Here is a 19415-nt window from a genome sequence, read left to right as displayed (position 1 = left end):
TAAGAATTTATGTGCAAAAATGCAAGGGCTCTAATTTTATGAGTAGTTATAGCTCTGAGTATTTTATGTTAACTCTTTGAAAATCATTTTATATTTTCTTAATTTTCAGATCAAGAGACTGAAATCTCATCCTTCTGTCATCATATGGAGTGGCAATAATGAAAATGAGGAGGCGCTGATGATGAATTGGTACCATATCAGTTTCACTGACCGGCCAATCTACATCAAGGACTATGTGACACTCTATGTGAAAAACATCAGAGAGCTCGTATTGGCAGTAAGTAATGATTTTTTAATGCAGTGGAATTTAAGAATGTATCTTTAAAATGGATACGTTTGAATACTGGTATAGTATGTTTTATGCCCCTTTTTAGGGCTGTCTTCAACAGTATCGTTTGATTACAGAGTATCCCATTGTAGTGCAGCAGCAGATGAAAGGATTTATGGGCTGTGGACTTCTTGGAGGATGAACTTATCTGTGCCGCTCTCCACACATACACCAATGCAGTGCTTACAATGCTAGGTTGTCACATGCTCCTTGGAGTCCATCCGTGGATCCCAGAAAGCCCTTAGAATCTCTAGATTAGATGATTATTGATATGCCACTTCTACAATTCTGTAATCATATGTGTTAAAGTAGAATTTGGTATATATCACATGTGAATATCCTGGTATGTGATTTAAGGGACAAAGAGAGATGCGAGAGCTGGTCTCCAACCCCACTGTATGGCCCTTGCTCTATAGTGATTCTCTTTGCACCACTTTTTGTCTGATTGGCATATTATACAGACATATGTTAATATAAATTGGCCTTTTTGTGAGAAAAAGCATTTTTTTCCAGTAATGCCTTCAAAAGTTTTAACTTTTGAAAAACTTTGTTTAACATGTGATTTAATAATCTGGTTGTCTTTACACTGTTGTGTCTGTAAATAGATGTTTTAAATATCTGGGTATATCTGGAAGCAATTTGAAAAGGCATCTATTTTTTAAAATAGTATGTGATATTAGCACGTAAACATGCCCAGTTGTAGGTGCTATTCCATTTATGAGAAGAAACTTCACTGAAAATTCATAAAAAACGTGAGTTCAAATATATAACTTACCTGATATACTAAGTCATGTGTCATGAATAATTTTTTCTATGCACAAAATGTGATGGTACAAGTTTTAAAGAATATTTACAGAACACTCATTTTATAATCTTTTTATTCACAATATTGGTATTGTGTTTTTCATGTCTGATGGATTTATAGTTTCTGAGGATTTTCATTTTATAGCATAGTGGTTAAGTACTCATGCTTTGAAATCCTGGCTGGGTCACTTCCTGTCTATGTAATCTTGGGCAAGTTACTTCATCTTCCTTTTCCCATCTATAAAGTTAGGTTAAAAATAGGAGCTAACTTTTAAGAGTTGTTATGCGGACTAAGTGAGAGAATGGATGGAAGGTACATGTCTCAGTCTGACACATAGTGACCTTTTTTTTTTTTTTTAAGTTAAAATATTTCTTTGGGGGAGGGGACACCACATTTCTGCTTAACAAAAAAAAAAAATTTTACAATCCAGAGCTCTTTTATTTTTTAAACACCTGTTATGCTATGCATTCATAGGGAACAGGTTCTAGAAGCTCAGGCTCTGTTCCATTGGTTCTCACAGTGCACTTCTCTGGGTGGAGCCAGCTGTGCTTCCATTGAACTCAGGCTCCTTTCTGTTTGGCTTCCTTCTTTTTCTTTTCCTTTCTTTCCTTCTCGAGTTTTGGGGAGCTATCTTGGCTCCTAGAGTGCTTAATATGCTCAACACATTAATTCTCTTGGCAGCAATCTTGCACTTAACTTGTTGGTTTACAACAGTGCCAACAGCCTGCTGGCAAGCACAGTAGACTCCTCTGGTTTTCCCATGTTAACGTTTGTGGGGTATTCCTTTTTGAACCAGATGCATTCCTCTGATGTCTGCATCACCCTTCTTGTAGATTCACATGTATATTGGCCAAAGGAACAACTCCATATTTTCTAAAAGACCTAGAGAGTATCAGGTGCCTCTCCTCTTTTGCTTTGTGTGTCATCGTTGTGGTGAATTACTGGAAGATGGTGGTTCACAGTAACTTTTTTTTTTTTTTTTGAGATGGAGTCTCATCTGTTGCCAGGCTGGAGTGCAGTGGCGTGGTCTCAGCTCATTACAACCTCTGCCTTCTGGTTCAAGCAAGTCTCCTGCCTCAGCCTCCCGAGCACCTGGTATTACGGGCATGTGCCACCACGCCCAGCTAATTTTTGTATTTTTAGTAGAGATGGGGTTTCACCATGTTGGCCAGGATGATCTTGATCTCCTGACCTCCTGATCCACCCACCTCGTGAGCTGAGATTACAGGCCATTAGCCACCACAGCTGGCCCACAGTAACCTTTTAATTAAGACTAGCCATCATCATCATCATCCTTGTTGGTTTTGTTCAACAAGGTAGGTCTTCAGACACTTATACATTTTGATCATTAATTTTAACACTACTTTCTTAAGCTTTAAAAAATTAGCTTCTTTGGGCCATTTCTTTTTCACCTGTGAAATGGAGATATGCCTTTCTCTTTAGGGACTTATTTATCTTAAAATGAGCTGTGAGCAGTAACTGATGTTTGCAAAATTTTTTGAAGATGAGCACTATGAAATGCTACATAATCACTACTGCTTTTAATTTCCATCAAAGTATTAGGCATCATAAAAAGGTAAAGCAGCATAAATTGATTCATCTATAAATTGGCTATAATGATTGGTTTCCTACTGCACATGCTTTTTTTAATGGCCATTCTGTTGGATCACCTTGTGGTATTTCCTGGTCCAAATAAGTGTTTAAGGTCATGACTTAGAGAGATGTCATCTGTGAGATCTGCAACAAATAACCACACCTTAAGAATAAATGATTTATAAATGGAAGGAAATTATAATGCATCATCAAAGCCAGATATTTTTAGGTAGAGACTTGTTTGTAATTTTACTGCATGGCTCAGCTTACCAAATTTCTCAAGAATCTCAAGGAATGAAGGGAAATCTGTCAAGCTTGATCAATCAAGGCCAATTGACTGGCCTTCTTCAATGTTTTCAAAGCCGTTGTAGCAAAAATATTTTTAAACATTTAATATCACCTATAATTTCATCATACTTTTTAATATTTTTAAATTCACCCAACATCTACTAAGTACCTATTACCAAGTGCAAAGCCTCATCCCCGATGCTGTGGGGACACTCTTATCCTTGTGGAGCTTACAGTCTGCTGTGAAAGGGAAGCAGAGAAAAAATTATCAGACCTTAGGCAGTGAAAAAAGTGCTATAAAGAATGTAGCTTCATAATACTGGGAACTGTGTGGCAGAACCATTAATTTTAACTGAAAGAGTCTAAAAAGGCTTTCAAGTAAAAGTTTACATTCAAGCCAAACCTTACAGGTTGAGAATTTTGAGGCAAAGTGTTGTCTAGTAGTACTTTAGGTCATGAAAACAATGTAAATAAAGGTAAAAAGATGTGAAAGTGGGTGGTATGTATAATGAGTGGCAAGCAGTGCCTGGTAGCTAAGAGCAAGGGACTCCTGGATTCCTGTGGGAGAGTGGAAGGTAGTAAAGACTGGAAGCAGACCATAGAAGGACTTTAAGTCATATTATGGAGTTGAGCTTATTCAGTAGACAGTGGGAAGTTAGTGGACATTTTGCAGGAGAGGAGGAACTTTATCTGGTCCATGTTATGGAAGATAACTTTACTAGCAAATATTAGCGAGGTGAGAGGTTCTAGACAAGGAAACCAGTTACAATAACTAAAACTCCAATTACTGAGATGTCAGGGATCAATATGTGAATTGTAATTATTATATTAATTAATATTATTATATATTAATATATTAAATTAAAGTTGGATGTGGTGGCTTACACCTGTAATCCCAGTGACTTGGGAGCTGAGGCAGGGGGAACATTTGAGGCCAGGAGTTTGAGACCAGCCTGGGTGATGTGGCCAGACCCTGTCTCCAAAAAAATTTAAAAAATTCTCTGGGCATAGTGGCATGTGTGCCTGTAGTCCTAGTTACTTGAGAGGCTGAGGCAGGAGGTTTATTTTGAGCCCAGGAGGTCGAGGCTGCAGTGGGCTATGATCGTGCCACTGCACTCCAGCCTGGGCAGCAGAGCAACATTCTGTCCTTTAACAATTTTTTTTAAAAAAAATTCATTATATAAGTGCTTTGTATAATTTATTTACTTAATTTGTAGAAGTTCCCTGGAGTGTAGGTGATATATTTATTTTAGAGTCATTAAGTCCTCAAGGTCGTGGAGGTCATAGGTAGTGGAGTCCAGTGGTGTGGGATTGGAAATGAGGTGATGGAAAAAAAATCTGCATGTAGAGTTGCTGCTACTCAGAGTGACTGAATGTGGGAGGTAGGAGAGGGAGAAATTGAAGATGACTGCACTCTGGGTACCATCAGCAAGAAAGGGAGCATAGTCAGATAGGTTTGGAATTAGTAAACAAGCAATTCTGCTTTAAAAGGTTGGATTTGCGATGTTGGCAAAACAACACAGGGAGAGATGTGGAGCTGGTTATCAGGAATGTAAGTGTGGCAGTGAACATGAGATCAAGTGTGCAGGTGTGGGCTAGGAGTAATCAGAACATCCTTGTGAGGGGAAGCCATGGGACAGGGTATAGAACAAAGAGAAGCCTGAGAGAGAGGGAGTGTCCATCTGGGGATGGAGAGGGTAGCTGGAGAAGGAAGAATCAGGAAGGTTGGGGGAAACTGAAATGTGGAAGAATTGTGAACAAACAGCCAGGAGTGGAGAGAGCTTCAGAAATAATAGGTGTTAAATAGGGTCATTTATTGCACACCAGAGAGGGAATGAGTGGGGACAGAAAGAACTGCTATATTTAGTAAGTGGAAGTTCATGGGTAATTTTTGAAAAACATTTCAGTGGAGTGACGTGATCAGGAATTGAATGTCAGGGGTTTATGAATGAGAGGATGGTAAAGAAATCTGATGGACTGCAAGGGATTAAAGGGACTTTTTATTAGGATAAGGGGAGTCCTAAGGAATCTAAGGGAAAAGGGCAATAGAGGGAGATTAAGAAAAAAAAAAGAGTGGAAGATAGTTTGTTGGCTGTAGTACGAAAGCAAAATAGAAAGATGACCAGAATACAGAGAGTCTAGCAAAGGAAAGGGTTAAGGATTTTTCTTTTTTTAAATAATGGAAGAGAAACAAGAAATGAAATTATGGATCGATATACCAAGAAAAAGTGAAACATAATGGTGAAAATTTGAGAAAATTATTTTCTGAAAGTCTATCTCTCAGGGAGGCCTTACTGGCCTTCTGCAATATGTTTTACATTCCCAACGAGCCTTGCACTTTTCCTTCAAAACATTCATCATACTTATAATTACTTGTTCAGTACCTGGTTTCAGCACTAGATTGCCATCCACTCTTCCAAGAGGGTCACCATGGCTGTCTGCTGAACCTCCAGCACATAGAAAGAACTGCATGCCTGGCTCATAGGAAATACTCAAAAGAGATTTGATGTATAAATACTTGACAGAGTCATAGATTCTCTCTCTCTCTCTCTCTCTCTCTCTCTCTCTCTTTCCGCCCCCCCTTCCTCCCTCCCTCCCTCCGCAGTGCGGAGAAAATGCCAGAGACACAATAGATTTGACGAATACTTGCTAAGTGAATGAATCTCAGTGAAAAAGGAAGTAGTCTCATCTACTGAGATGATAATAACTATATTTTGAGTTCTCACAGTGTGCTAGGCACTCTGTTAAGCACTTACATGCTAGATGTTGTAACAGGTAAGCCACAGTATTTCAGTGGTTTACATAATAAAAGTTTATTTCTTACTCACTGACACTATGAAAGGGCTACTCCTGATTGATAGGCAGCTCCTCTTTCAGAGATGTAGACACTTTATTCCAGCTGCACCATCTCTTGCACCCTCACCTGCAAATGGGGGAAGAGGATGAGAATGCGGCACATGGCCCCATATGGGCTAGGAAGCCACTTCCTAGGGATGGCTTTATATTATAGAAATGAGAACATGAATTTGTTGACACCTAGCCATCACTTTCACATATGAGTTATTTACTATTTATAATACCTGTAAGGGAGGTACTGTTATTATCCTCATTTTGCAGATAAACCTACCGAGGCTTAGACCTGTCCAAAAATAATAAGGTTCAGATTTGAGATTTAAAGTCAGGTTCGGGTCCATCTGACTCAGTAGCTTCTGTTCTTACCTGCTAGACCTTTTGTTCTCAAGTGGTGGTGATTTTGCCCCCTGTGGAACATTTGGTCGTGCCTGTAGACATTTTTCAAGGTTGGGGGAGAGCTACTGACATCTATTGGGTAGAGGTCAGGGATGCTACTAAATATCCCACTATGCATAAGACATCCCCACCCCCAGCCAACCCCTACAAAAACGTATCCAGCTCAAAATGTCAATAGGGGCAAAGTTGAGAAACTCTGGACTAGACTGTACGCCACCTGTGATGGATGAGAGTGGAGGCAAAACATGACTGAAAAGATTAAGAACCGCTGCTGTGAGGGATGAGCTAAGTGTTACTTATGAAAAGGTATAAAGGATTGGCAAAGAGCAGAGAGGTGCTGGTGGTTGTTGAATGGGGAGGAAGGTAAGTGGTCCTATTAATTTTCGATCAGCTACTTGGCATTTCTGGGACTTGTTAGTATTTTTAAAGAAGTAAATGATTCATACTTTACAGGATGAATATATTATCCTTGAATTCATTTTATTTCTGAACTTAGGGAGACAAGAGTCGTCCTTTCATTACGTCCAGTCCTACAAATGGGGCTGAAACTGTTGCAGAAGGCTGGGTCTCTCAAAACCCTAATAGCAATTATTTCGGTGATGTACATTTTTATGACTATATCAGTGATTGCTGGAACTGGAAAGTTTTCCCAAAAGCTCGATTTGCATCTGAATATGGATATCAGTCCTGGCCATCCTTCAGTACATTAGAAAAGGTAAGTCATCTTTTGATTTTCTAATGTTTCAAAATGATAGAGTGTGGGCATGTGTTTCTTCTGACCACTGGTTCAGAAAATCGTATGAAACCTATATCTTATTTAAATGAAAGTTTGAGAAGAAGATGGAGGAAAATAAATTTTTTAAACCTTTGGGGATTACTTTTCTATATTACTTTTACTGTGTTCCTTCAGGAGCACTGAAAGCACTAAATGGGGCCCAGTGGTTGCTTAAGCCTGACTTGTTATCACACATGGAAATAACTCTTACTTGCTACAGTAACTCTTACTTGTAAATCATATCCTGCAACTGTTTTACCATATACAGATATTCAGAACTGGATATTTCACTACAGGAAGAGGGTAAATGTGATAAATAAACCTTAGTCTAATGTTATCATCTTACCTTTTCTCTCCTCTTTCTCCTCCTATTCCATTTTTCCTCCCTCAATTCCTCTTCCTCCCTCGTTTTCATCGTGTCGGTGTGTTTTATTTTCTGTATGGATTTTCACTCTCTCTGTTCCTAAAGATTCAGTTTCAGCATTGTGTGTATTCTTCTTAAAATAGCTTTATTGAGATATAATTCACTTGCCATACAATGCACCCATTTAATGTGTACAATTTAATAGTCTTCAGTATATTCACAGAGATGTGCAGCCAGCACCACAATCTAATTTTAGGACATTTTTTATCACTCAAAAGAAACCCTGAACCCATTAGCAGCCACTCCCTATTTTTCCCTATCCCTCCTCCCCAGTCTTAGACACTACCAATCTAATTTCTGTGTCTATAGTTTTCCTTACTGTTTATATTTCATATAATTGGAATAATATAATATGTAGTCTTTTGAGACTGGTTCGTTGACTAGGTGTGTTTTCAGGGTTCATCCATGTTGACCATATATTAGTATGTTCCTTTTTTTTTTATTTCTGAATAACATTCTGTTGCATGGATATACTATTTTTTGTTTATTTATCAGTTGATGGACATTTGTGTTATTTCCTCTGTTTGGCTATTGTGAATAATGTTGCTGGGAACATTGGCGTACATGTTTTGTGAATATATGTTTTCAGTTCTACTGAATGTATATCTAGGAGCAGAATTACTGGGTCATATGGTAGCTCTATCTTTAATATTCTAAGGAACTGTCAAATTGTTTTCTGTAGCGATTACACCATTTTGCATTTCTACCAGCAAGGTATTAGGGTTCCAGTTTCTCTACATCCTTGCCAACACTTGCTATTTTCTTTTTTTCTTCACATTTCCCTGGGAATTTACATTTACAGGAAATTTGCATATCATTGATGACTAATCATGTTGAGCATTTTTTTCATGTGCTTACTAGCCATTTGTATGTCTTCCTTTGAGAAATGTCTATTCAAATCCTTTAGCCATTTTTTTTTTTAATCGAGACAGGGTCTTGCTTTGTTGCCCAGGCTGGTGTGCAGTGGAGTGGTCATGACTCACTGCAGATTTGACCTCTCAGGCTGAAGCAATCCTCCTGCCTCAGTCCCCCCAAGAAGCTGGGACTACAAGCATGTGCCAACACATCAAGCTAATTTTTGTATTTTTTGTAGAGACGGGGTTTCACCAAATCATCCAGGCTGGTCTGGAACTGCTGAGCTCAAGTGATTGGCTACCTTGGCCTCCCAAAGTGCTGGGCTTATAGGCATGAGCCACTATGCACGTCCTGGTCATTTAAAAATTATTTGTCTTTATTTTATTGAGTTATGAAATTTTAAAAAATATTTTCTGGCTATGAGATTTTATCAGGTATTTGATTTGCAAATATTTTCTCCCAGTCTGTGGGTTGTCACTTTATTCACTTTCATGGTATCACTTACAGCACAAAAAATTTAAATTTTGATGACATTTTACTTTTTTTTTTTTTTGAAACGGAGTCTCGCTCTGTCGCCCAGGCTGGAGTGTAGTGGCCGGATCTCAGCTCACTGCAAGCTCCGCCTCCCGGGTTCACGCCATTCTCCTGCCTCAGCCTCCCGGGTAGCTGGGACTCCAGGCGCCCGCCACCTCACCCGGCTAGTTTTTTGTATTTTTTAGTAGAGACAGGGTTTCACCGTGTTAGCCAGGATGGTCTCGATCTGCTGACCTCGTGATCCGCCTGTCTCGGCCTCCCAAAGTGCTGGGATTACAGGCTTGAGCCACCGCGCCCGGCCTGATGACATTTTACTTACCAATCTCTTCTTTTTGGTGTTGCATCTAAGAAATCATTGCCTCGCCCCAAATGGCAAAGGTTTATTTCTGTGTTGTCTTCTAAGAATTTTATAGTTTTAGCTCTTGCATTCAAGTCTATGGTCATTTTGAGTTATATTTTATGTGTGGTGGGAGGTAGGAGTTCAGGTTCATTCTTTTGCATGTGGATAGCCAGTTGTTCCAATAGCATATATTGAAAACACTATTCCTTTCCCCCATTAAACTATTTTGGCCCTGAAAATCAATTGACCATAAAAGTTAGGGTTTATCTGAATTCTCAATTCTGTTCAAGTGGCATATTTCATGTCACTGTGCACTGTCTTGATTACTATAGCTTTGTAGTAAGTTTTGATATTAGGAAGTGTGAGTCCATCAATTTTGTTCTTTTTTTCAATTTTTTTTTTTTTTTTTACTATCCTGGGTGCCTTGCATTTCCAAATGAGTCTTAGAATCTGTTTGCCAATTTCTGCAGAAAAGTTAGCTGGGATTTTGATAGGGATTATGTTGAATCTGTTGATCAGTTTGTGAGTATTGCCATCTAGTAATATTAAATCTTCTGACATAAGAACATGGGATGTCTTCTTTAATTTCTTTCAACAATGTAGTTTTCAGTGTACCAGTCTCACAATTCTTTGGCTTACTTATTCCTAAGTGTTTTATTCTTCTTGATGCTATTGTAAATAAAATTATTTTCTTAATTTCATTTTTAGATTGTTCATTGCTAATGTATAAAAATACAAATGATTTTTGTATATTGAGCTTGAATGCTACAACGTGGCCAATCTCATTTATTAGCTCTAATAATATTTTGGAGGATATTCTTTAGCATTTTCTATATATAAGATCATGTCATCTATAAATAGAGGTATTAATAATATTACTTCTTCCTTTCCAATCTGGAAGCCTTTTATTTGATTTTCTTACTTAATTTCCCTGGCTAGAACTTTTCATACAATGTAGAAAATGGGTGGGAAGACAAGATATCCTTGAGTTGTTCTTTTTCTTAGGGGGGACATTTCAGTCTTTTACTATTTAGTGTGATATTGACAATAGGTTTTTAGTAGATGTCCTTTATAAGGTCAAGGAAGTTCCCTTTTATTTCTAGTTAGCTGAGTGCTTATATCGTGAAAGAATGTTGCATTTTTTCAAGTGCTTTTTCTTTGTCTATTGAAATGATTGTGTGGTTTTGCTCTCCCTACATCAGTTGTGTAAAGTAACCACAAAAAAAAAAGTCTTTTAAGACAATTTCAAAATCTTTTAAATTTCATCAACTGAACACAACTATATTTGCTTATTCACATTGAAGTTATACTGTACTTTTAACTTTAATGATGTCATAACCTTAGCTCTACCCTTGGTTTTTTAAAATTTAAAAATTAACAAAAAATTGTATATATCTATTGTGTACTACATGATGTTTTGAAACATATATACATTGTGAAATTCCATACCCCCTTTTTAAATTATTCCCAAATTGTGGGGCTAATTATCTTTTGGGAATACTATTGTTTCAGAGTGAAGGAGGATGAAGTTCAGTATCCGGATGCAGGCAGGAACAAGTGTTGAGAGTGGGAAGAAAGGAATGAAGGAAGCAAGAATATTTACTGAATACTTGCTGTGTACCACGTACTCGTTCTTTAATTCGACAATAAGCTGCCCACTCCACTTTGAGACCCAGGAGGAAATCAAATTACTGTAAGAGGACGCAGATAGAACTCCCACCCTGCAGTGCTTTGATTTCCTCTTGGGCCTCAGTCAAAGTGGAGTGGGTCGATTATTGTCTAATAAAAGAATGAGTACCTGGTACACAAGCAATAATTCAGTAAATATTCTTGCTTCCTTCATTCCTTCCTTCCCACTCTCAGAAATAAGCAGCTGGGTTCAGACTGACTCTGTCTCCAGAGCTGATAGATTTTCTTTTCACCACACTTTAGAAAGATTAGTGTTAGGAATTGCTAAACCTTTTCCTTAAATCTGTAATAATTTCTACTGGCCTCCTTCAAATAATGGAATTATTTTTATCCCATGTTTTTGTGAAATGCCTGATGATGTTCAGAGATAATAAACACTATATTTTAAAATAGAGAAAGTTAAGGATAAGTGCTGCTCATTATGAATCGTTTGTTATCTCGATTTACTCATCTCTTTTTAAGCTACACTGCTTAGTTGGGAATTTGAATAGGTGATTGGGAAAATAAAAGAAACCAATAGAACAACTAAATAAAACTTTGGCTCTTTTATTTAGAAGCTTTTTCATGTATTCAACAAATTGATTAACACATATCTCTTTAATTTGGGATCCATTGATTTTTCATAAAATATAATATTTTCAACATGTGGTTATCAATATTGCACGGTGATTAAAAGTTTGGGCTTTGGAATAAACAGAACTGGATTGAATATGACAGCTGCCACTCATTATCTGTATTATCTTGGACAGATTATGTAATCTTTCTGAATTTCAGTTTCTTCATCTGTAAATTGGGGTTAGTAAATACCGTGTGTGTGTGTGTGTGTGTGTGTGTGTGTGCATGTAGATATGCATATGTGCGTGCGTTCATGAGTAAAGATTACGTTAACTAATACATTGAAGCACTTAGCACTGTACCTGACACAGTGAGAGCCCATGAAATGTAAACTATTATTACCTTTAGTATAGTCCATTTTAATCATGTTATTTGTATGAAAGTTTCATTTTCTTCAGATCCTTCTGGGTTTAATGAACTAGGGACTGGAGCTAGATTGCATTAGATTTGGATACTGAACAAGTTATTCAGCCTTTCTGTGCCTGGTTTTCACATCTGTAAAATGGGATGATAATTGTACCTACTCGTAGAGTTTGTTTTGTTTTTTGTTTTGAGAGAGGGTCTAGCTGTGTCACCCAGGCTGGAGTGCAGTGGCATGATCATGGCTCACTGCAGCCTCAAACTCGTGGGCTCAAGCAGTCATCCCACTTTAGCCTCCCAAGTAGCTGGGACTACAGAGTGTGCCACCACACCGGGCTAATTTTTTATTTTTATTTTTGTAGAGATGGGGTCTCACTGTGTTGTCCAGTCTGGTCTTGAACTCCTGGGCTCAAGCGATCCTCCCACCTTAGCCTCTCAAAGTGCTGGGATTACAGGTGTGAACCACTGCACCTGGCCGGGTTTTTATGAGTATTAAATAAGTTAATATATATTTTTTAAAGTTAATATTCTTAAAGTAATTAGAACTTTGCCTGGCCCTTTCCAGTTCTTTCTGGTAATATTATTATAGCTGAAATTTGAAAGATTTTCAAACCATAGTTATAAGAAGGTAGAAAGCTTCCCATATAACTAAAGGTCAGGTTTACTGATTATGGGATAGACCTAAATTATTACAAATAAGAAGGCTGCATGGCCCAAAGGTGTATTTCAGACTTTGAAAAGGAGGAAGGACACGCCTATGTGAAAGCTAAAAATGTTGAGCTCAAAGAAGTAGAGTGGAATAGTGATTACTAGAGGATGGGAAGGGTTGTGGGGGAGGGGCAGTAGAGGTTCGCTAATTATATTAACCAACCTCTAAACCAACCAAATTAACCAACCAATGAAAATTATAGCTAGATGGGAAGATTAAGTTCTAGTGTTCTATAGCACTTTGGGGTAACTATAGTTAATAATAATTTATTGTGTATTTTCAGATAGCTAGAAGAGAGAATTTTGAAAGTTCCCAACACAAAGAAATGATAAATGTTTGAGGTGATGAATTTACTTATTACCCTGATTTGATCCTTATACATTGTATACATGTATCAGATTATAACATGGTACACCATAAATGTGTACACTTATTGTGTCAATTAAAGATAATAAACATAAAATAAATTAAGAGGAGGAAGCATAGGAAGAAGACTATTGATAAAGGATGTGCATCTAGAATGTGTATGAGATGATTGTAAATGTGAATCTCTCTTTTAAATACATAATAGGAGTAGTTGGCATTCTTTAATTCTGGTGGTGGTGTTTTGGAAAAACATCTGTAATTAGGAAAAACTTCCAAATTTAATATGGCTAGTGTACATTTCTTATATTTGGGCATGAATCAGTTCCTGAGGAATAACCTTTTCCTTTTACAGTAATGGGCCCATGTGTTGCTTAATTACTGGGAATGAGAAGTCATACTTTATGAACAGGGATTAAGCTTTTTAAATTTTCAAGTTTTTGAGTGGAGGGGCAGACTATGTTTTATCAAAGTCTGTGTAACTTGAATTAAAACTGGGTATTTTCAGATGTAGCCAGCAATTGTCTTCTTTCTTTCTTAAGTGCTAACAGTGCATTAAATTATAGGCCTAGAAGCCAGAATTATTGCTTTTTTTCTCTGTTTTTGTAGAAGGTATACTCTAACATATGTGAGTTTTTTAATTTGAGCTGATGATAAAAGAAAGATCCTGTACGTTATGATAAAACAGATAAAATAAAGATCCTATAATTTGGGCCTGGCTTAAAAAATGAAAGATTGATTTTTTTTAGGGGAGAGAAGTAACATTATTTGGTTTGTGTCTTCAACTATATAAAAATTAAACATATGTATCAGTTTCATTTGGTAATCACTGAGAAACAAGTGAGCAGTGTAAGTGCTAAAGCATTTACTCTCATAATATTCCTATTACAGTGTAATAGGTGTTTTATTCCTGTTTAAGAATTGTGACAGTTTTAACAGAGTGTCAATTGCATTCTGTTATTAAGTTTTGACAAATGAATACTGGATAAAATATTTACCTAAGTAGATAAAATGATATTTTAAAATACATATAGTAAATGTTTCAAAAACCAGCAATATGTTTTGATAAAACAAGAGTCTTAAGAGAAACACCAAAATATAACTTTCTTAGTTGGAGGAAGGGAGGATATACGCACCAAACCCTGGTTTTGTGATTCCACTTTCCGCAAGGCTAGTCCTTCACTGACAACAAGTAGGATGGCAAAACATTTATGAAACTGGAGCCACAGAACAAACTTCGAGCTCTTTTAACTTTCGAGCTCTGTCTAACTTTCCAGATTTGTTAGGAACTTATAGAAAAGTAGTTTTGCTGCCAACTTTCAGATTTCTAATTCTTTTTTTCTTTTTTTTGAGACGGAGTGTCGCTCTGTGGCCCAGTCTGGAGTGCAGTGGCCGGATCTCAGCTCACTGCAAGCTCCACTTCCCGGGTTCACACCATTCTCCTGCCTCAGCCTCCCGAGTAGCTGGGACTACAGGCGCCCGCCACCTCGCCCGGCTAGTTTTTTGTATTTTTTAGTAGAGATGGGGTTTCACCATGTTAGCCAGGATGGTCTCGATCTCCTGACCTCGTGATCCAACCGTTTCAGCCTCCCAAAGTGCTAGGATTATAGGCTTGAGCCACCACGCCCAGCCCCTCAGATTTCTAATTCTTATTCTTTATTCGAAAGGTCTCATCTACAGAGGACTGGTCTTTCAGTAGCAAGTTTTCACTTCATCGACAACATCACGAAGGTGGTAACAAACAAATGCTTTATCAGGCTGGACTTCATTTCAAACTCCCCAAAAGCACAGATCCATTACGCACATTTAAAGATACCATCTACCTTACTCAGGTAAGTCGTTTTCATTCTAGAGTTGAACAGTTTCCTGCAATTAATGTAAGAGATTATGTAGATTTTGTAAGCCATATATGGTGAAAACTATTCAAGTTTTCATTCTACTGGTTAAGGAATTTATTTTCTTCAAAGAACATATATGATGACACATAGGACATGAAATAGTTCATTTTTGGCATTTGCCTCTCTTACAAAAACAGCTCACAAAATGCTGAAAGAAATTGTGTATGAAAATATTCTCTACTTCAAGATTGCTCTAAAGGTTTAGTAATTAAGGCAGTGCCATTTCCCAAGGATAAAAATAGAACAACAGAACACAATAGAGTCCAGAAACAGATCCCTGTATAATATGGACACCTGATTTATGGCTGTGATGCCACCACAATTGAATATGAAAAGAATCATTTATCAATAAACAGTGCTGTATCATGTGGTTGCCTTTATGGGAAAAGAAGTGAACTTGACCCCCTATACAAATTAATTTGATTGTTGGGCTTGGTGGCACACACCTGTAGTCCCAACTACTTGGGAGGCTGAGGTGGGAGGATTGATTGAGCCCAGGAGTTTGAGACTAGCCTGGACAAAATATCAAGAACCTCATCTCTAAAAAATAAATGAATAATAAATTTTAGAAATTTCATTTGATCAATGACTGAAGACTCAAATGTGAAAGGTACTACAATAAAGCTTCAAGAAAACATGGAATAGCTTCATGATTTTGGGATAGGTAAGAGTTTTTATATAGAACATAGAAAGCACTAACTAGAAAAGAAAATATTGATAAATTTACACTCCACTGAAATTATGGACACCATTAAGTATAAAAAACACCATTAAGAGAGAGAAAAGGCAAGCCACAAATTGGGGACCAGTAGTTTTAATTCATATATTTGATAAAAGATTTGTATCCAGGATAAAGCAATTCTTTTTTTTTTTTTTTATACTTTAAGTTCTAGGGTACATGTGCATAACGTGCAGGTTTGTTACATATGTATACTTGTGCCATGTTGGTGTGCTGCACCCATCAACTCGTCAGCACCCATCAATTCGTCATTTATATCAGGTATAACTCCCAATGCAATCCCTCCCCCCACCCAAGGATAGGCCCCGATGTGTGATGTTCCCCTTCCCGAGTCCAAGTGATGTCATTGTTCAGTTCCCACCTATGAGTGAGAACATGTGGTGTTTGGTTTTCTGTTCTTGTGATGTTTGCTAAGAATGATGGTTTCCAGCTGCATCCATGTCCCTACAAAGGACGCAAACTCATCCTTTTTTATGGCTGCATAATATTCCATGGTGTATATGTGCCACATTTTCTTAATCCAGTCTGTCACAGATGGACATTTGGGTTGATTCCAAGTCTTTGCTATTGTGAATAGTGCCGCAATAAACATACGTGTGCATGTGTCTTTATAGCAGCATGATTTATAATCCTTTGGGTATATACCCAGTAGTGGGATGGCTGGGTCATATGGTACATCTAGTTCTAGATCCTTGAGGAATCGCCATACTGTTTTCCATAATGGTTGAACTAGTTTACAATCCCACCAACAGTTTTTACACTTCTCCACATCCTCTCCAACACCTGTTGTTTCCTGACTTTTGAATGATTGCCATTCTAACTGGTGTGAGATGGTATCTCATTGTGGTTTTGATTTGCATCTCTCTGATGGCCAGTGATGATGAGCATTGTTTCATGTGTCTCTTGGCTGTATGAATGTCTTCTTTTGAGAAATGTCTGTTCATATCCTTTGCCCACTTTTTGATGGGGTTGTTTGTTTTTTTCTTGTAAATTTGTTTGAGTTCTTTGTAGATTCTGGATATTAGCCCTTTGTCAGATGAGTAGATTGCAAAAATGTTCTCCCATTCTGTAGGTTACCTGTTCACTCTGATGGTAGTTTCTTTTGCTGTGCAGAAGCTCTTTAGTTTAATTAAATCCCATTTGTCAATTTTGGCTTTTGCTGCCGTTGCTTTTGGTGTTTTAGACATGAAGTCCTTGCCCATGCCTATGTCCTGAATGGTACTACCTAGGTTTTCTTCTAGGGTTTTTATGGTATTAGCTCTAACATTTAAGTCTCTAATCCATCTTGAATTAATTTTCGTATAAGGAGTAAGGAAAGGATCCAGTTTCAGCTTTCTACTTATGGCTAGCCAATTTTCCCAGCACCATTTATTAAATAGGGAATCCTTTCCCCATTTCTTGTTTCTCTCAGGTTTGTCAAAGATCAGATGGCTGTAGATGTGTGGTATTATTTCTGAGGACTCTGTTCTGTTCCATTGGTCTATATCTCTGTTTTGGTACCAGTACCATGCTGTTTTGGTTACTGTAGCCTTGTAGTATAGTTTGAAGTCAGGTAGCGTGATGCCTCCAGCTTTGTTCTTATGACTTAGGATTGTCTTGGCAATGCAGGCTCTTTTTTGGTTCCATATGAACTTTAAAGCCGTTTTTTCCAATTCTGTGAAGAAAGTCATTGGTAGCTTGATGGGGATGGCATTGAATCTATAAATAACCTTGGGCAGTATGGCCATTTTCACGATATTGATTCTTCCTATCTATGAGCATGGTATGTTCTTCCATTTGTTAGTGTCCTCTTTGATTTCACTGAGCAGTGGTTTGTAGTTCTCCTTGAAGAGGTCCTTTACATCCCTTGTAAGTTGGATTCCTAGGTATTTTATTCTCTTTGAAGCAATTGTGAATGGAAGTTCATTCCTGATTTGGCTCTCTGTTGTCTGTTACTGGTGTATAAGAATGCTTGTGATTTTTGCCCATTAATTTTGTATCCTGAGACTTTGCTGAAGTTGCTTATCAGCATAAGGAGATTTTGGGCTGAGACGATGGGGTTTTCTAAATATACAATCATGTCATCTGCAAACAGGGACAATTTGACTTCTTCTTTTCCTAACTGGATACCCTTGATTTCTTTCTCTTGCCTGATTGCCCTAGCCAGAACTTCCAACACTATGTTGAATAGGAGTGGTGAGAGAGGGCATCCCTGTCTTGTGCCAGTTTTCAAAGGGAATTTTTCCAGTTTTTGCCCATTCAGTATGATATTGGCTGTGGGTTTGTCATAAATAGCTCTTATTATTTGAGGTACGTTCCATCAATACCGAATTTATTGAGCGTTTTTAGCATGAAGGGCTGTTGAATTTTGTCAAAAGCCTTTTCTGCATCTATTGAGATAATCATGTGGTTCTTGTCTTTGGTTCTGTTTATATGCTGGATTATGTTTATTGATTTGCGAGTGTTGAACCAGCCTTGCATCCCAGGGATGAAGCCCACTTGATCATGGTGGATAAGCTTTTTGATGTGCTGCTGAATCCGGTTTGCCAGTATTTTATTGAGGATTTTTGCATCGATGTTCATCAGGGATATTGGTCTAAAATTTTCTTTTTTTGTTGTGTCTCTGCCAGGCTTTGGTATCAGGATGATGTTGGCCTCATAAAATGAGTTAGGGAGGATTCCCTCTTTTTCTATTGATTGGAATAGTTTCAGAAGGAATGGTACCAGCTCCTCCTTGTACCTCTGGTAGAATTCAGCTGTGAATCCATCTAGTTCTGGAGTTTTTTTGGTTGGTAGGCTATTAATTATTGCCTCAATTTCAGAGCCTGCTATTGGTCTATTCAGGGATTCAACTTCTTCCTGGTTTAGTCTTGGAAGAGTGTAAGTGTCCAGGAAATTATCCATTTCTTCTAGATTTTCTAGTTGATTTGTGTAGAGGTGTTTATAGTATCTCTGATGGTAGTTTGTATTTCTGTGGGGTCGGTGGTGATATCCCCTTTTTCATTTTTTATTGCATCTATTTGATTCTTCTCTCTTTTCTTCTTTATTAGTCTTGCTAGTGGTCTGTCAATTTTGTTGATTTTTCAAAAAACCAACTCCTGGATTCATTGATTTTTTGGAGGGTTTTTTGTGTCTCTATCTCCTTCAGTTCTGCTCTGATCTTAGTTATTTCTTGCCTTCTGTTAGCTTTTGAATGTGTTTGCTCTTGCTTCTCCAGTTCTTTTAATTGTGATGTTAGAGTGTCCATTTTAGATCTTTCCAGCTTTCTCTTGTGGGCATTTAGTGCTATAAATTTCCCTCTACACACTGCTTTAAATGTGTCCCAGAGATTCTGGTATGTTGTATCTTTGTTCTTGTTGGTTTCAAAGAACATCTTTATTTCTGCCTTCATTTGGTTATGTACCCAGTAGTCATTCAGGAGCAGGTTGTTCAGTTTCCACGTAGTTGAGCAGTTTTGATTGAGTTTCTTAGTCCTGAGTTCTAGTTTGATTGCACTGTGGTCTGAGAGACAGTTTGTTATAATTTCTGTTCTTGTACATTTGCTAAGGAGTGCTTTACTTCCAATTATGTGGTCAATTTTGGAATAAGTGCGATGTGGTGCTGAGAAGAATGTATATTCTGTTGATTTGGGGTGGAGAGTTCTGTAGATGTCTATTAGGTGCGCTTGGTGCAGAGATGAGTTCACTGGATATCTTTGTTAACTTTCTGTCTCGTTGATCTGTCTAATGTTGACAGTGGAGTGTTGAAGTCTCCCATTATTATTGTATGGGAGTCTAAGTCTCTTTGTAAGTCTCTAAGGACTTGCTTTATGAATCTGGGTGCTCCTGTATTGGGTGCATATATATTTAGGAGAGTTAGCTCTTCCTGTAGAA

The 19415-nt window shown here is 37.7% G+C and overlaps 1 protein-coding gene across 1 annotated transcript in view; it reads left to right on the top strand.

The window, feature by feature from the left end:
• MANBA (mannosidase beta) overlaps positions 1 to 19415 on the top strand; it is a 147365-nt gene that overhangs the window by 106384 nt on the left and 21566 nt on the right. The window contains 3 exon segments of the mRNA XM_033214886.1: positions 110 to 277; positions 6760 to 6978; positions 14595 to 14759. Of these exon segments, the coding sequence (XP_033070777.1) occupies positions 110 to 277; positions 6760 to 6978; positions 14595 to 14759 (552 nt within the window).

Source organism: Trachypithecus francoisi, unplaced genomic scaffold (genome assembly GCF_009764315.1).
Source record: "Trachypithecus francoisi isolate TF-2019V2 unplaced genomic scaffold, Tfra_2.0 Lachesis_group1, whole genome shotgun sequence".
NCBI lineage: Eukaryota > Metazoa > Chordata > Mammalia > Primates > Cercopithecidae > Trachypithecus > Trachypithecus francoisi.
Note: the sequence above shows the minus strand (reverse complement) of the source record. Positions and strands in the feature narration are given on the sequence as shown.